At 53.5% G+C, this 16459-nt stretch overlaps 1 protein-coding gene across 1 annotated transcript; it reads right to left on the bottom strand.

Moving 5' to 3' along the window:
* Positions 1-800: 800 nt before the first annotated feature.
* On the bottom strand, positions 801-16178 carry DRG1 (developmentally regulated GTP binding protein 1). Its single transcript, XM_027865231.1, has 10 exons — positions 16088-16178; positions 14585-14708; positions 13837-14012; positions 10593-10662; positions 8776-8945; positions 6389-6519; positions 4215-4382; positions 3977-4099; positions 2268-3214; positions 801-1158 (listed from the first exon to the last, which is right to left on the bottom strand). Exons 1-9 carry the CDS (start codon positions 16127-16129, stop codon positions 3115-3117), a joined length of 1104 nt encoding a protein of 367 aa, XP_027721032.1. The 5' UTR covers positions 16130-16178; the 3' UTR covers positions 801-1158; positions 2268-3114.
* Positions 16179-16459: the final 281 nt, after the last annotated feature.

The raw sequence follows: 16459 nt of genomic DNA, 5'->3' as shown, positions 1-16459 counted from the left end.
AAAATGAGATGAGAACACATCAATCCAGATACTGATGCTCCCAAATAGGAAATGGATAGAGTGACTCTGAGGACCACCTTTTGTAGAGAAAGTTGAGCTGACGCAAAGCTGTCAAGGCCCCCAAAGCTTTTCTGCCAGCAAATGCTTGATCTGGTAAAGCAGAAAGACAAAGGCAACGCTGTCCTCATTCATTTGAAAAACATCACAGGGCAAGGCTCTACAGCTACAGGGCTTTGCAAAGTAGCCAAAGGCCATGGAGTGAAAAGGAACCTGTGGAAAGCTTGACATGAGATTCAATCAAGTCAGATTATCTAAAGGCCACTTATAGATGAAAATGGAAGGAAAACAAATGGATGGAAAGATCTGCTAGCATTCCTATGGCCACCTACTTTCTTCACTGGGGAGAATGGAAAAACATTTGAACTCAAAAACTTGGGCCCCAATGTATGAAACACAAAAAGGTAATTAAGCAGATAGGCTAAAATGGCCAACTAGGCCAGACCGAGGACAGATTGGAGGACGGGCTAATTGAAAGGCATGGACGGACTGATCTGCAGCATAGAACCAACCAACCCAAATGCCTCTAAAAGCGAGCCCCAAGACACGGCAGCCACAAGGACCTAAGAGAGGACTGCTTCAAAGCACGCTCAGTCCTCTCTGTAAAACCTTTTTGAGAATGAACTAAACACATTACACATATCGGGTATCCCAGGTGAACCGATGAGCAGGGCACAGGCAGGTTTGGGCCGCACTTTCTACAACAGACCCCATCTTGTCAGTCACACCACCGACAGAAGGTAGACAAGATAATCCTGCTGTTTATTGTTTGATTTTGTAAGAATGTTTGACTCCATGCAGAAAAACACTGCCAAGAAGGCATCTCCTTGGCACATGTTAAGATGCGATCACTTTGCTTAGTCATCATCTGATTACCAGCGTTGAGGAAGGCATGGCGGATGGTGCTCATCAAGGGTCGGCCACCGTCACGGACGATGAGCTCATTGCCAGGGTCTTGGCTGCAGTTGTGACGATGGCATCAGCCCTCTAAGCCCACAGAACATCTTCCAGGATGAAGAATGACTATTGTCCAGACAATGACACGCCCCTGGACAGACAGTCCACTGCATCAGACCATGGATACATCTGTTTGGATGGCCACTGCAGAGAAATAATGAACTTAACCCCACGTGAAGTAGGAGAAAAAGAACAGGCTGAATTGTGCAGGGATTTCAGCCGTCTCTGGCTGCTAACAGAAAACCCTACCCTTTGAACAGCTAAGTGGTGCAGTTGGTAGAGTGCTGGGCCAACAGTCAGGAAAACCTGAGCTCAAAGCCAGCCTCAGACACTTACTAGTTGTGTGACCCAAGTCATTTGACCCTGTTTGCCTCAGTTTCCTTACCTGGAAAACGAGTTGGAGAAGGAAATGGTAAACCATTCCAGTATCATTGCCAAGAAAACCTCAAATGGGGTCACAAAGAGTTGGACACGACAGAATAACTACTGAAGTGACCATTTTAACAGCAACATTCCGCTGCCGCTGCAGGGCTGTGCACTGTGGGACAGGGCAAGTCCAATGGAGAGGTGCTGGGAGGTGTCAGAAGGCCACGATATGTTGCCAACAGATTTACATATACCAAGTGGCCTAAAAAATATGACTGAGGGAATGGATGACTAGGAAAAGGGAGCTAGTCACAAGGCAAGAATGACAGAGACAGATCAAGGGCTGTGCTGGACCCATGACAAGACCACGAAGAAAGTGCCCACAGCCATGCAGTGGCACAGCCACAAGGCCGAGAGGCCGAGTCTAGCCAGGCTCACAGGGCCATCCAGCAAGAACGGCGCAAAGATGTGGGAGATGCCTCTGACCCCTTCCACATTCGTTAGACTTCTGAAACACATCCCATGCCGCTTGGTCCCCCGGGCGCTGCTTTCTATACCTTTGAATCTAATTTCATTTAATTTCAGCTCTTCCTTTTAAAGTCTGATTCCAAAGCCACCTTTTCCCACAAAGCCCTTAGAGCCTGCGATCTGGGAGAATCTCCATCCTTTGAGCCTTACCACTCACCCTCTTCTCTTGGGGGCCTCTCCTGGCAATGAGCACGAAGGCAAGAAACCCTCAGAGGGTCCAGGGACTACCCTTGGTCCTCTTCCCCAGTGAAGCAGCAGCTCTGAGACAGGAGTAGTAAGGACTCCCCAAGACCTGGAAAGTGTCCCCAGAAAAGGCTGGGAGACTTCTGATCTCTGAAGACTGACTGGGGGCCACTGACCTTGAGGAGCTTTTAGCAATCAACTGACTCCTGGCCCGTCAAGCAGAGAAGACACTGGCTCCAGGCACGGGGTTGGCCCCATGTCAGTCCTGTGGCTGACCTAAGCAACGCCAGGGAGCCACAAGGCTGAAGGCACACGGTGAGGTAGGCTCGTCATAGAGTAAAACAAACCAATGTCGAAACAGTAAAAAGGAAAAAAGGAGAGTGGAAAAAAAATCAAGACAGGTTTCTCTTGGGCCTGCATCATACGTGCCTGCCCTGAACCCATGACCAAAGCCTCAGGCATTCCCAGAAGAGTCCTCCACGTTGTCAGGAGGGATGAAGCTCCGCAGCCAGCCCGGCTGCAAAGTCTGACCCCAGTGCCAGCAGCACCTCCGACAGAAAGCTGTTCTCGCCGCTCCGTGGCAGACTCCGTGCCCAGCTCTCGATGGCACCTGTGCTCAGAGAAAGGGCACAGGGCCAAGCCGGAGAGGAACTGACCCATGAGGAGTGGCCAGCCCTTGGTCAGTACTTCCTCTCCTTGACAAATGTCCCCTACAGGTTGTCCATGCAGAACCACCCCCCTTCTGCTCCATCCCCAACGTGTAGGAGTGAAGCAGACCGACGTCCGGGCCTAGAACAAGATTCTCCATGCCACCTTGCGTCATGTGATTAACTGTCCCCCCAGACTCAAGCCAGCCCACACAGACACAAAGGCACCTCAGGGCAGCCTGCCAGCCAGCCGGACTCTTTATGTAGTTCAACAGACAGTGAATGATGGCGGTGAGGAAGGGAGGCTGCGCATCCTCCTTGCCTGTGAGTGGCAGAGGCTGCAGCCCAGGACAGCCCGGGGGGGGGGGGGGCAGCTTCACTTTTTGACAATCTGAATGACATCTTCGTCTTCTAACGTGTGGTCCTTCCCCACCTTCTGGGGGTTGTGCTTCACGGACAGACCCCAGACCAGGGCACTGGGGAGGGAGAGAGAGAAAAGGATCAGCAGGGGAGGGTCTCCTCCCCATCCTCAGAGTCAAGGCTGGACATCCTGCCTGGGGCAGGTCAGGCTCTGCTGAGCCTACAAGATGACGTGATCACATCTGCAGGGTGGCCACGGGGATGAAATGAGGTAAGGGCAGCACTTCTACAAGCCTTAAAACACTCGTTTTTTAGAAAGGCAATGTGGGGCGGGGGCACAGGACGAGCTGGCCTCAAGCAGCAGGTCTGCTGCTTACTTCCTGTGTGACCCTGGCAAAACTGTTCAACCCCTCTGGCCGAGAGGACTGTCTAAGGCCCCCTGCAGTGCCAGGTTACAAGCCACAAGCATTTCCCAGGTGCGTGGCCTTGGGAAGGTCACTCAGCCTCTGAAATTGGGAGAAGTCATGTGTGTAGTACAACCTTCAGAGTCATTAGTCCAAGGTCCCTATTTCACAGATGAGGAAGGGCCACCTGTGCCCAAGCTGGTGGAGCTAAGCTGAGGAAAAGTGGGGATGTGGATGAGCAATCCTGACTCCCAGCCCCACCGGGTCTCCTCCCATGTCACTATGGGCACACGCCCTGACCAGGATGGACCCCCTGCTGCCCTCAGACAAGCAGGGGGACGAAGCAGCAGGACACAATGATAGCCGAGGATACACACAAGGGAAAGGGAGGGCCACAGGCCAGGCTCGGCTGGGCCGCCCCACCCCCGCCCCCCTGCCCTGCCCAGACAAGGCCCCACCGCACCCAGGACTCACTACTTGAACTCTTTGATGAGGTTCTTGTGGATTTTCATGCAGAAGTCCTCCACGGTGGTCCGAGAGTCGGGCAACACCACGGGGGAGGTGTAGTCCGGCAGCTGCCCTTTGGGCTTGGTGTAGCTAGGACACAGGGAGCAGACATTATCTGGAGTCTCCCCACGGGGCTCCCCAGCCTCGGGCCGTTGGCCGGCCGCGGGCGCCTGCACCCACCTGCACCCACGCGGGGGACACTCACATCCTCACGAGCCGCAGGTAGTCCCAGATCCTCTCGAGCAGGTCATCGAAGTTCCAGCGGTGGTGGGCAGAGATGGGCACGCAGTGAGGCACCTTGTAGATGATGTCGAGCTCCTCAATGGAAATCTGGTCGATTTTGTTCAGCACGTAGATGCAGGGGATGTACACTCTGAGGGAGAGTCAGGGAGGGCGGTCAATGCCTGCAGCAGGGCCTTGCATGCGCAGAGAGAACGCTCCCCTCATTCCCATCACACACCAAGAACCTCCTTCAACGCTGACCAAAGCCCAAGCCAGCAAAGCAGATGTGGGGGGTCCTGAGAAAGGAAGCCTGGGTGCAGGCACAGGGCCCGGGTTCTGGTCCAGGGTCAGCCACCAGTTGGCTACGTGGCCTTCACCAAGTGGGCCACATGAAAAGGGCTTCTGGAATGTCCGGTGTAGAGGCTGCAGTAATCCCTCGGACTCCCAGCACTTCTCAGCTGTAGGTGACCCATCAGGTGACCCCACTAAGAGCGAAATCTGGACACAGCACTGACTGTGGTTGGGGTGGGGTGAGGCGCCTCAGAGACAGTGAACAGAGCCAGACAGCTCCCTGCTGAGCCCCCTCATGGAGAATCACAGGATCCAGGAGCTGGGGGGACTTTTAAGGACATTTAGTCCCAGAGTACCTTCTGCAACATCCCTAGCCAGCCTCTACTTGAAGACGTCCAATGACAGGGAGCTCCCTACCTCACAAAGCAGCCAATTCCCTTTGGGAGTAGCTCTCAGCATTAGCAAATTCTCCCAACACTGAGTCTAAATCTGCCTCCTTGCCATGTCCACCCCCTACCCTTCCTTTGCTCTTAGGGGGCCACAGCCTCTTCCACACTGAGAGCCACTCACATACTCAACAGTTGTCCTGTCCTCTCCACAGCTCCCTCCACGACCCACAGGTGTGGACATGAGGCCCTTCACACATGCTGGAGGCCCTCCTCTGGAGGCCTGTTCTAGAATGTGGTTACCCAACCATTCCAGATGGCGCCTGGACAGGGCAGAAATCCTGAGACCCCACCTCTCTCTAGGCAGCCCATGTCCCACTGGCTTTTCTGAGAGTTTGGACTTCATTAAAACCCCATATGTCATCCAAATTATGTCCTACCTGAGACTGCCCCAATTAAGTCCTGTTTTACTAGATTCAGCCCAACGCTCTACCGCAACAACACCTTTTAGGATCTCGATGGGCTGAAGTGGTGGGCCCAATTTTAATAGATGATGTTTGATGAGGTTAAATGTAAAGGTCTAATGTGTGGGTTCAAAACATCAATGTCACAAGCACAAAACAAGGGGAGGTGTGGCTGGAGAACAATTTGTCCAAAAAATATGGGGGTTTTGATGGGCTGTGAATCTGCTGGTCAGCCTCCATTTGGAGTCCTGTCTAAGCTGGAGAGCACCCAGAAGATGCCAACCAGACAGTGAATGGCCCCAAGAGCTCAGCCTAGGAGGAATGGCTGAAAGAACTGAGGATGCTTAGTTTGGAGAAAAGGCTTAGAGGGGAGGTAGCTGTTCTCAAGTCCTTGAAGGGCTGTCTTGTCATGTAGAAGAGACTCATTTATCTTGGCCCCAGAGGCCAGAGGTGGAAGCTGAAAGAGGCACACTGAGGCTGGAGGTCAGCAAAACGTGGCTAACAGTGAGCTTGGCACACTTGGCACAGAGAAGGCACTCAGTATTTCCTAAATGAGCTAACAAATCAAAGAGGCCCATGCCTCAGGAGCTGATGAGCTCCCCAAATTGCAGAAGGTCCTCGAGCAGAGGCAGATTAAGGGAAACTCTCAGGCACGGGCCTGACGAGGGATTGTGAGGACTGTCCCCCTCCAGGACGAAGCAACCATGAGCTCCCTCTAGATCCGGACTCAGCGGTCCAACCTAGGAGCTCCTTCCAAACCTGGTGTCACTTTCAAATCTGACAAGCATGCCACTTATGAATTCTGTGCCCACGGTAGTGATCAAAATTTTGGAGAGGGGCAGACCCCGACGGTCTTCTACTACTGGAAACCTCCCTCAACTCTGAAGGAGGCTCATCAGCTCTCTTTTATGAAGGAAAACCGGGAGACCCACAGAGAAGCTCGAGGCAGCAGAGGCAATGCATGGTCAAGAGCCCTGGCATGGGCTCTACCCACCTCTGGGCCCCTCGGTCCCTACCTGTTGCCCTCCACCACGTCAATGAGGTCGTCGGCTGTGGCGTCACTGCGCAAGGTCACGTCGGCGTTGTGGATTTTGTATTCTGCCAGGATGCTCTTCACAGTCTCGGCATCCAGCTCACTCTGAGGGCACTGAATAAACCAAGAGGGCACTGAGCAGAGGGTGAGCCGACCCCTCCCTGCCCTCATCCTCCCCCAGGCAATCAATCAATCAATCGATCAATCTCTTTTTTCTTTCTCCTCTCCTCTCTTTCTCTTGTCTTGTCCAACACAGCTTTGCTCTTAAAGTTCAGGAGACCACCTGTCATGAATGAGATGCACTTTTTGGGACAAATGTGGGAATCTATTTTGCCTGACTATATGGTTACAAGGGCTTTGTTTTGTTTTGTTTTTCAGGAGATTTGAAAGGAAGGTGGGAGGGAGAGAAAATAAGTATTTGTTAATTTAAAAAAACAGCCTAGTCCAAAAACAAAAACAAAACCTGAACCTATCCACACGTGCCAAAAAATTCTCAGCAGTACTTTGGGGTTTTGTGTTTTTATTTTTGGTAGCATTTTTTATAATAGCAAAAACAAAACAAACAAAAAAAACCCACCAAAACAAAACAAAAAACCCAAAAATTAACTGGTGAAAAATGAAATAATTAAACCTTTAAAAAATAAACATTCAGGTCAATTGTGGTAAAATATCACATGGCACTAGCTGTGTTTTAAAAATTGTAAGTGTTACCGTTTCCAGGAAATATGTGTGCATTCTCACAGGGAATCCTTAGGAAAAAAAAAAAAAGACTTTAAAAAACCCCCCAAAAACTGGATGTAAGTATTTTAAAGGGTCACACCATCATTTAAGAAATTAGAGAAAAATGGATAAAAGTGTATCTTTTACAACTATGGCTGGGGTAGAATTCTTAATCTAACAAAACATCGAAAATATCACAAAAAAATAAAACACACTACTGATTACATTAATTTGAAAAGCTTTCTCATGAACAGAATCAATACAAACAGAATTAAGCAGAGAGAGCATCCACGGGTAAAAAAGAATTTGCATGAAACACCTCTGAAGCGGCCCTGGCAGCCAAGAAAGAGAGGGAATGAATGTGACTACCTAAGAGCGAAAAGCAGCCCGACTGGACGGGGGCCTCCACAGAGGCGTTACAAACTGCTACAGACCACACAGATCACTAGGAACAGCAGAATTTAGCACACTCAGAACACTGGCAAGGCCAACAAAGAGGGCAGGAGCCCGTGCTGGCTGACAGTAAAGCGGTAAACTGGCCCAACCATTCTGGAAGGCAATCTGGAACTGTGCCCCGTGCCCTGGAGGTTCCCATCAGGCACCTGCTCCAAGGCAGTCATCCCTCCCCACAGACAGACAGAGTGAAAGGAAGTTGAATGCTCTGACAGCTAGTAAGTGTCAAGTATCTGAGGTGGAATTTGAACTCAGGTCCTCCTGACTCCAGGGCTGGTGCTCTACCCACTGTGCCACCTAGCTAGCCCCTCTGCAGTGAGTTCTGAGGAGCCTCATGGCCCTGGCCCTGGAGGAAAGACCTCTCCTCCATCACATGCAACTGATGTTTGGGGATCCTTCCTCTAAGGGAAGGATCTGGGCGCCTGGTGAAGGGAGGGCTCTACCTGGAAATTAATGAGATGTGACAACGAAGACAAGCCTGCGTGGAATCCAGGAGAAGGGCACAGGACCCATCAGATTTGCTGTCCCCCAGCATGCAGCTCCACCCATTAAGGGCTTCCATCGCCCACAAAACCTGATCAAAGCCTCACTCCCCTCAGATCCGACCAGTCATAAACTACCCCCTACCCTACTGCCTGACCTCTCTGAGCACCATCTGGGCATCTCTGGTGGCCCATTACACCCATCTCTGGGCTATCATTCTTAGGGCATGTCGTAGTCTCTCCCCCCACATTGAGGGCAAGGACTGGGCCTTATTCATGAGTGCTGCCCCCCAGGACCTTGGAAGTCACTGGTTCAGTGTGTTTAGTGTAACTTGTGGCTTTGCCAAGGTCAACACTTCAGCCTTTCCTGAAAGGACATATCAGATGGGCGACGGGCCGGCATGGGGCTGCTCACTCACCAGACCACTGCATTCTGGTCACTTCAATGCAAAAGCATTACTGAATCCCTACTATGTGCAGATACTGAGGACAGAGACAAAAACCAAATCGTTTTGCCCCCAAGGTGCTCAGGGAAGGAGGATACACAGGAAAGTCAACACAACGAGACTATGGTGGGGGAATCCCTGAAAGCTTCCTGGAGGAAGCGGTGCCTCAGCTAAGAGGAGGCAGGAGAGAGGGAAGGCGTCCCAGACCCCGGGAGGCCAAGGGCCGGTCCAGGAGGAAGACAGCCCCAGGCAGAGCCAGCAAGACTCACCGTGGCTGTGAGGTTGATGCCTCCTTTGTCCTTCTTCTTAAAGCCAATGTTGGGGGGCTTGCTGTTTAAGCGGATTCCGAAGCCCTCCAGCTCATTCTCAATGATCTTCTTATGGCCCAGGGGCTTTAGCACATCCAGGACGATTAGAATCAAGTTGCAGGTTCGGGCCACTGAAGATTGCGAGAGGAGCCCCACGTTAGCCGACTGTCCCCCTCGATCAGACCAGCCCGTGGCCCATCAGGCCCAGGACCCGCAGACGGGGGACGGGGGACTCACTGGGCACCAGGAACCCCGCCCCCACATTCAACCTCAACAAGGAGAATGAGGAAAATGATTGAACCAAACAAAATCGGCCAATGTCAGCAGGAAGCCCCTCGGACCTACACTGGCTGTGTGACCCTGGACAGCTCACTGCTCCTCTTTGCACCCAAGGCAGCCCTTGGTCCACACGGGGAGAGCCCAGGCCTGGCAAAGGCCTCCCTGAATTAATGAAAGTTTCCCCCAAGGCAGAGCCATGGCCAACGACAAGGGCTGACTAAAGAGGACTCTGGTAAACCACAAGGGCGGGCACTTAGTGGGAGCTTTACCTGACCTCACCTCCCGTGAGCCCCACAACAGCCCAAGAAGCTCTCCTCAGGGCATCACTGTCACCATCTGACACATGAGGAAACAAAGGCCCGTAGGGAGAAGGGCTGTGCGTCACCCTGGGTCACCAAGTGGTCCGAGGGGGAGCCCAGTGTTCAGCCCGTAACCCCAGGTTGGCCTTGCTGCTCCCCCCAGGAGCTGCAGGGTGAAAGGCCCCAGGAGGGAGGACCCATCGACACTGCTCCTCTTCTGTGGGATGGCGGCTTCGAGCACCCAGCGGAGGGGAGCATGCTGACTCTAGGGGGCCCCTCTGGTACCCAGTGGAGAGTAGCACACTGATCTGGGAGGCCCTCTCTGGCACCCAGTGGGGGTACATGCTGACTCTAGGGAGACCCCTCTGGCACACAGCAGAGGGGTGCATGCTGATTCTAGGGGGCCCCTCTGGTACCCAGTGGGGGGTACATGCTGACTCTAGGGGGCCCCTCTGGCACACAGAACAGGGGTACACACTGACTCTAGGGGGCCCCCTTTGGCACCCAGTGGAGGGGAGCACACTGATGTGGGGGGCCCCCTCTGGCACACAGCAGAGGGATGCATGCATGATGAGTAGTGCTGACCTAGCAGAATGTCACCAATTCAGAACAAGAGAGAGCTCCAGGCTCCAAGGGAGCCCAGCTCCAGAGGAAAAGTCAGGGTCCAACCTGTGCTGTCCAGCCAGCAGCTTCTGACCTGGCTTAACTGCTGCCCCCGGGGTCTGGATGACACCCTGAAGGGACACAAGCCAAACACTCTGACGACAGACCCTCGACTAGCTGGTGACATCAGTGAGTCTGTTCCTCTAAGGTCACAAGACATCAAAGGGACGGGGCTCTAGGCTCGGATCTGTCACAACCTTGCTGGGAGGTCAAGGGGAAGTCACTTAGCCTCTGTGGGCCTCAATCTGCCTTTTAGAATGAAGAGGTGGAGGTGACCCGGAGCTCCTGTCTGAAATTTTCTTCTGCACATAAAGTCACAGATGCTCCCATGGACCGAATTCACAGGATTCTGGAGTTAGAACTGAAAGGGGCCTCACATCCCACATATGAGAAGAGGGGGGCCTAGTGAGGGAAGGTGACTTGCCCAAAGGCATACAGCTTCCACACGGCGCAGGTCACCCGACCACGTTTTCTAACACAAAGGATGATTTCAACCCAAATAAACAATTCCTCTCACTCGGGTTCTGCGTCACATACCTGCAATGACCTGCCGGCCTCTCCCTTTCCCATCTTTGGCACCTTCGATGATACCTGGGAGATCCAGAAGCTGCCCGAAGGAAGGAGGGAAAAACAAATGATGAACAGAAGGGATCAGACAGAACAAGCGACTCCCTAAATTCCCTAGATCTCGGAGGGAGTGGGGGTGGGGGGTGTTGTCCTTCCTGGTCCTCTCTGCCGGGGCTACTTCTGAGATTCAAAAGCTGGAAATGCGGTCCAGGCCCAGGGGATGGGGAATGGCCGAACTGGATGTTATTACAATTATCTTCCTACAAAGATGTCAGAGAAACAAAGCGTGAACTGAAGCAGAGCAGGGCCAAGAGAACACGCCATCCAAGGCACGCCAATGCCGCATCTAAGTGACGCGAAGGGCAAATGGCGGCTGTGCGTCCTCACTAACGTTAGAGCGCCCACACATCCTCTGTGAGCGGAAAGCCACCTGCGCGTCACTTCTGAGGACTCACTTCTGAGGGCTTTGGCTGAACTGTTTTTCTGGAAAGGTTCTACGAGGAAGTTGATTATGAGAAAGCAAACGATGGGCCAAACACAACCAATCACCAAAAAACCAAGTGTGAACATCGTAGAACGCTCTTCTCTGAGAGCTGACCCCCCGCGTCAAAGAACAGATTCTGACGCTTTCTATTGCGGGACGGCACAGCCTGGGCCTGCGAATCCTCTGAGGCTGGCGACCCTGGGCTCGGGAGGACCCAGCCCTGAGGGCCAGGTTGGGGGCCGGAGGCCCTTCAGCAGCCTCGACTCCTGGGGGTGCACTCCGCCAGGCCCTGGCACCGTCAGGGCTCCCTTCGGGGCTAGCTCGAGTTGGCACTGCCTTTTAAAAGCTCACAGGCCCTCAACTGCTCTAGTCCTGAAGATGCAGCAGGTGTGGGGAAATGCCTCAGAAGTAGCGTGGGGATTAACCAGACTCTTTAGGGAGAGGCGGCAGGTTCTGGAGGCAGGGGGCTAGATCTGGAGAGAGGGCGACAGGGATTCAGACCTGACGACTGCCCCACGTCACAGAACACGGGAGGCTCAGCTCTGGCTTGCATAAGATGGGGTGACACACATGGTGCTTCTCCCCCAGGGTGGAGGGAGGCTCACAGTATGTAAAGCACCTGGCAGGCCTCAAGTGCTCAATGCATTAGCCTTCCCCCCACTTAATATATTTTTACTTATTTTGCTAGAGAGTTCCCAATTACACGTTAAAAAAAATAACATTCTTTTAAAAAAATTTTGAGCATCAAATTTTCTCCCTCCCGCCCCTTCCCCAGCCCTTGAAAAAGCAGGCCACATGCCATGGATCCTCCACACTAGCTACAGAGCCTCTGCGCTAGCTCTCATCACATGAGGCTCATGAGGGCACCAGGTGGAGAAGGCCAGAGAAGGCACCTGCTCCCATCACCAACAGTCCGAGCTGGGCCGACCTCTCGCCACCCAACCCTGCCACGCCAGCCTACTCCGCTTCCCAGCCTTCCTCGGGAGTGGGCAAACCAGGCCCTGGGGTCTGTTCCTCCATTCTCTGCCTTCCAGACTCTCTGCCTTGAGGGCACCTCAGGTGGGCCAAGGAAAGGGCAGGTCTGTCTTCAGATAACAGCAGCGTGCAGCCAACAATAGTTTCTGTGGAAATCTTCACACTCAGCCTTTTCTAAACCCAGACCAAACTCAATTCAACAAATTCTGTTTGGGTCCCAAGCTGACTTAAGTAAAAACAGGCCCATGGTGTTAGAAGGCAGGGGACCTGGCCAAAACTTCTAGTCTACAGTAAAAGCCCTGTGGATAAACTGCCACCTCTACACAAACATCCTCCAAATCAACCTATCTAGGTCTGTCCCCAGCCTGAGATTCTGTCCTCCATCTCCAACTGATCGCCAGTCTGCTATCTGCCCCTGGATGTCCCACGTGTCCCAAACACAGCTCCCCCTCCTCATTTCTGGTGAGGGGACCATCCTTCTCACACAGCCTGGCACACCCTCCCTCCCCACATCCAGTCAGTGGCTAGTCCCTGCTGACTTCCTCCCTGCCATCTGTCCTTGAATCCTGGCATTCAGTGCTTCTCTCCCAGACTCTGCAGGAGCCTCCACTCTAGTCTCCTGGCTACCTACGTGGTCTCAGTAAGGCACGAGCCTCACCCCCTGCTCAGCGGCTCCCCATTGCCGAATTTAGGACCAAATACAGGTTCCTCGGTTTGGCATTCAGAGCCTTTCACGGTCTGGCTCCAGGCTGATCATACGACAGTCCCCACCCCACACTTAGCACCCACCTGCAGTCCCCCAACATGACAATCGTGGACTGGCTGTCCCCCAGGTCAAGCCTCCCCTCTGCCTCTTGGAACCCATGAGCCTTCAAAGGTCAGCCTCAAAGCCCACTTCCTTCCAGAGGCCCTCCCTGATTCTACCGTTGCTAGCCCACTCCCCAATCCATGTGTTTATCCCCTTCTAGATGGTAAGGCTCTCAGATGCCTGTTGGCTCACTCCAAAGATGCCAACTCCCTGGCAAAGCATGCCTTCCCATGGGAGCCTTTCCCCATCCTGGTTGGTCATGCTCCCTCCTTCCCTCCCTGTGGGACTGAGCTGGCTGTGGGCTGCATCTGGGGAGAAGGCAAGCTCCCTGAGGGCAAAGAATTTTGGTCTCTTTCCTTCCTTGCTCTCCAGTGCTTAGCACATAGCAAGTACTGAATGAATGTTCACTGGACTGAATACAATCATTAATGCCGGAATATAAGATCAAGCTGCTTGATGCAGAAAGAGAAACGTCAATTCTGAACGGGTCACCTGGTTCAGTCTTCTTGACCCGAGCTCCCTGTTTCAGTTAAAGTGACCCCCTCAAGGTCCTTGAGGTGTGTCTAGAGGGGCCCTGGGTCGCCTTCTGCCTCTGCCCTCCTTCCTTGCAGGCCTGGCCGCCCTCACCATCCCTGCCTCCCCTAACGGAGCTCTTCCATCCCGCCATCATTCATGGGGTGCTTGCCCCACGCTGCCTCTCTTGAACCCAGGCCCCAAGTGTTACTCTGTACCTTTCCGTATCCCCCCAGAGCCTTGGCTCGAGGAGGCCTCGATAACTGTCTCCTGACCCCCCTCTCACTTCCCACCCATGATTCCCTCAGCCCCTCAGCCCCAGGAGGCAGCCGTCACAAACAGAATTCTCCCAGGCTCCAGGGAGGCCGAGGGTTGGGACGGCGGTACTTGGCCATGCAGGCAGGAAGGAGCCTGGGCTCTCAGCGCTGGCTCACCTGAATCTTAGCACCTTTGTACCTGATGACTCCGGGCACGGTGGTCAGAGTGGTGAACTCGTAGGCTGCCACTTCAGAATACACCCCGGCCAGGTTACTCAGCAACGTCGACTTCCCCACAGACGGGAACCCCACAAAGCCGATCCGAGCATCGCCAGTCTTGGCCACATCGAACCCTGAGACATGAACAAACACCAAACGAAGGAGACGCGTGAACAATGGCCAGGAATGCAGATTCTCCGTCAGTCTCCAGCTGCCTGTCCTCCCCAAACAGGAAGGCAGCCTGGGAAGCGAATTCGAGTTGTGACATTTACGCTTTCCCTCATCCCTTCTTTACGATACCAAACAGAACTCATGCCAATATAATGCCACACCTGGCCAAACAAGCTGTGTTTTCCTCTCACTTGTATTAAGTGCTTTCCAGACACCAAATTCTAAAGTATAAACTTTTCAGTATAAAGACCCCTTTCAAAGGTCAAATTTTTTTTCAGCCCCCCCCCCCCCCACCCGCTGTGCCATTCCTATCTAATGACTAAGAAAACAAGATGACAAAAACAACAGTATTTAGCGTCCACGAGAACTCACGGTGCCCCCCATGAACCACTCCCAAGGATGGCTCAAAATCCACAGGCGGGTAACTCCTGGGCTAAATATCCCAAACAGCCATGATCTATCTGGGCCACCTCTCCACCTCCTCATCCGGCAGACCACAAACACGTAAAGGACCCGGGCTGGAAAGCACACTGACCTTCTCCGGGGCCGCCGCCCCCGCCGCCCTTTGGGGTGATGAGCTCCCTCCGGAGCTTGGCCAGCCGGGCCTTCAGGAGCCCCAGGTGGTGCGCGGTGGCTTTGTTCTTCTGAGTCCGAGCCATCTGCAGGGAGACAGAGTCACGGGCATGAACGTTCCCATAGGTAAAACATCAGAAAAGCTACCTTAGAACAGAAGCCTGTATCCTAGGTCCTATTCACTTTACCCCTTTATCCCCACCCCTGCCTGACCCAAAAGACTAGGGTTAGAAGAGACACTCCTAGAATTTAAGTTCTGGCACGCCCTGAGTGACTGACAGAAGACCCTCAGAGGGTATAGGGACCCCACCACCTGCTAAGGCAGACCTTTCCTTCCTCTTGGGGCAGCTCTAAGCTTCAATGAGTTTTTCCGTTCGTTAAACCAATTCTGAGTTCTGCCTTGTGGAGCCAAGCTGAACCCCAATTCTACATGGCAGTCCTTCCAATACTTGACACAGGTCACCGCTGGCCACCCCTCTGGAGGTCATGGAGGCTCTGGGGCCTCATCCCCATGAATCTCCTGAAAGGGAGATCAAGGGCTACAGTAACATCTATGAAATACCAGGATTCCCTGGCCCAGGCACTTGTATCAACAGGGCCCCCCAGCTGTTCTCTGGGGTCACTGTTAAGTCCCCCGATTTTAGGACTCTCGAAGGTGAAATGGGTTTCCCCGCTGCGCGCCAAGAGGCAAGGGATTTGCCTTTTTTTTTTTTTTTACTTTTCAACACATTTTATATTTAGTTTATTTCACACACGTTAAGATACAGTTTCTATCGCTCTTCAATGAACATAGTCTTCTATTTGTATCTCCACAATTAATCACAGCACTTTCTACAAAGCGAACACTTTATTACTTTTTTCATTGAGTATGGGTTGGAAAAGAGCCTTGGAGGATTCTTCCCACTCTGAGATTTTCTGGCTTTGTAAACAGACTTTATTTTTTCTTGCTGTGCCTATATTAGGTCATCAACATGCTAACGGGTCCCCCACGTCAGGGCCCCGGCCTTCGCTGAGAAGGAAAGTCAGCCCCAAAGCTGGCCATGAGCCGGTCGGGGATCCCTGGCTCCAAAGGAAAGTGTCGTTGTCGTGGCTGTCGCTGCCGTTGTTGTTTCCCTGCATGAACTTTTTTTTTTTTTTTCTTTTCTGGGGCAGAAGCTAAAGAGGTCCGGTAGAAGGTAGGAGCTTGTAAAGCTTCCTTTACCTTTTTTTTTTCCTTTTCCTTTTTTTTTAGCTTCTGCTTTTCTCATTTTCTCATTATTTTTCCCCAGTTACATGCCCAAAAGGGGGATTTCTGATGGGGGGCCCACGGACAGAGTCTCAGGCAGCACCCCGAGGCTGCGGGCCCCAGGAGCCAGAGGCTGCACCTCGGGATCCCTCTCCGCCCCGCCCCCGGCCTCAGTTTCCCCCCCGGAGCGGCCCGGTGGCTCGGGGCCTGCAGGGAGAAGGCGGGGCCCGCATTTCTTACCTCGGCCTCGATTTCGGCGATCTTGGCTAAAGTGCCGCTCATGGTGTCGCCGCTCTCGGGCCTGCCCTGCCCTGCCCGACCCGGTCACGCCGCTCCACCGCCGCCGCCGCCGCCGCCACCACTAGCCGAGGACGGAGGAAGCACAGGCCGCGAGACGACAAGCCACTCTGCGCAAGCGCGGGCGCGGGCGCGGGCGCAGGCGCAGTCACAGCCCCGGCCAAGCGTCGCGAGAGCCAGAGCAGCGCGAGAACGATGCCGGAGCCCGAGGGCTTCTGGGAAGGAGCGAAGGAGGGAAGGAGTAAGGCCCGCCCCCTCTTTCTCCTCTCCCGCCCTCCTCTCTCGTGGGCGGCCCCTGAGCGGCCGCTGGGTCCT

Source organism: Vombatus ursinus, unplaced genomic scaffold, assembly GCF_900497805.2.
Source record: "Vombatus ursinus unplaced genomic scaffold, bare-nosed wombat genome assembly UNPS02001287.1, whole genome shotgun sequence".
In the NCBI taxonomy this organism is placed as follows: Eukaryota; Metazoa; Chordata; class Mammalia; order Diprotodontia; family Vombatidae; genus Vombatus; species Vombatus ursinus.
This window is presented reverse-complemented; position numbering and strand designations above follow the sequence as displayed.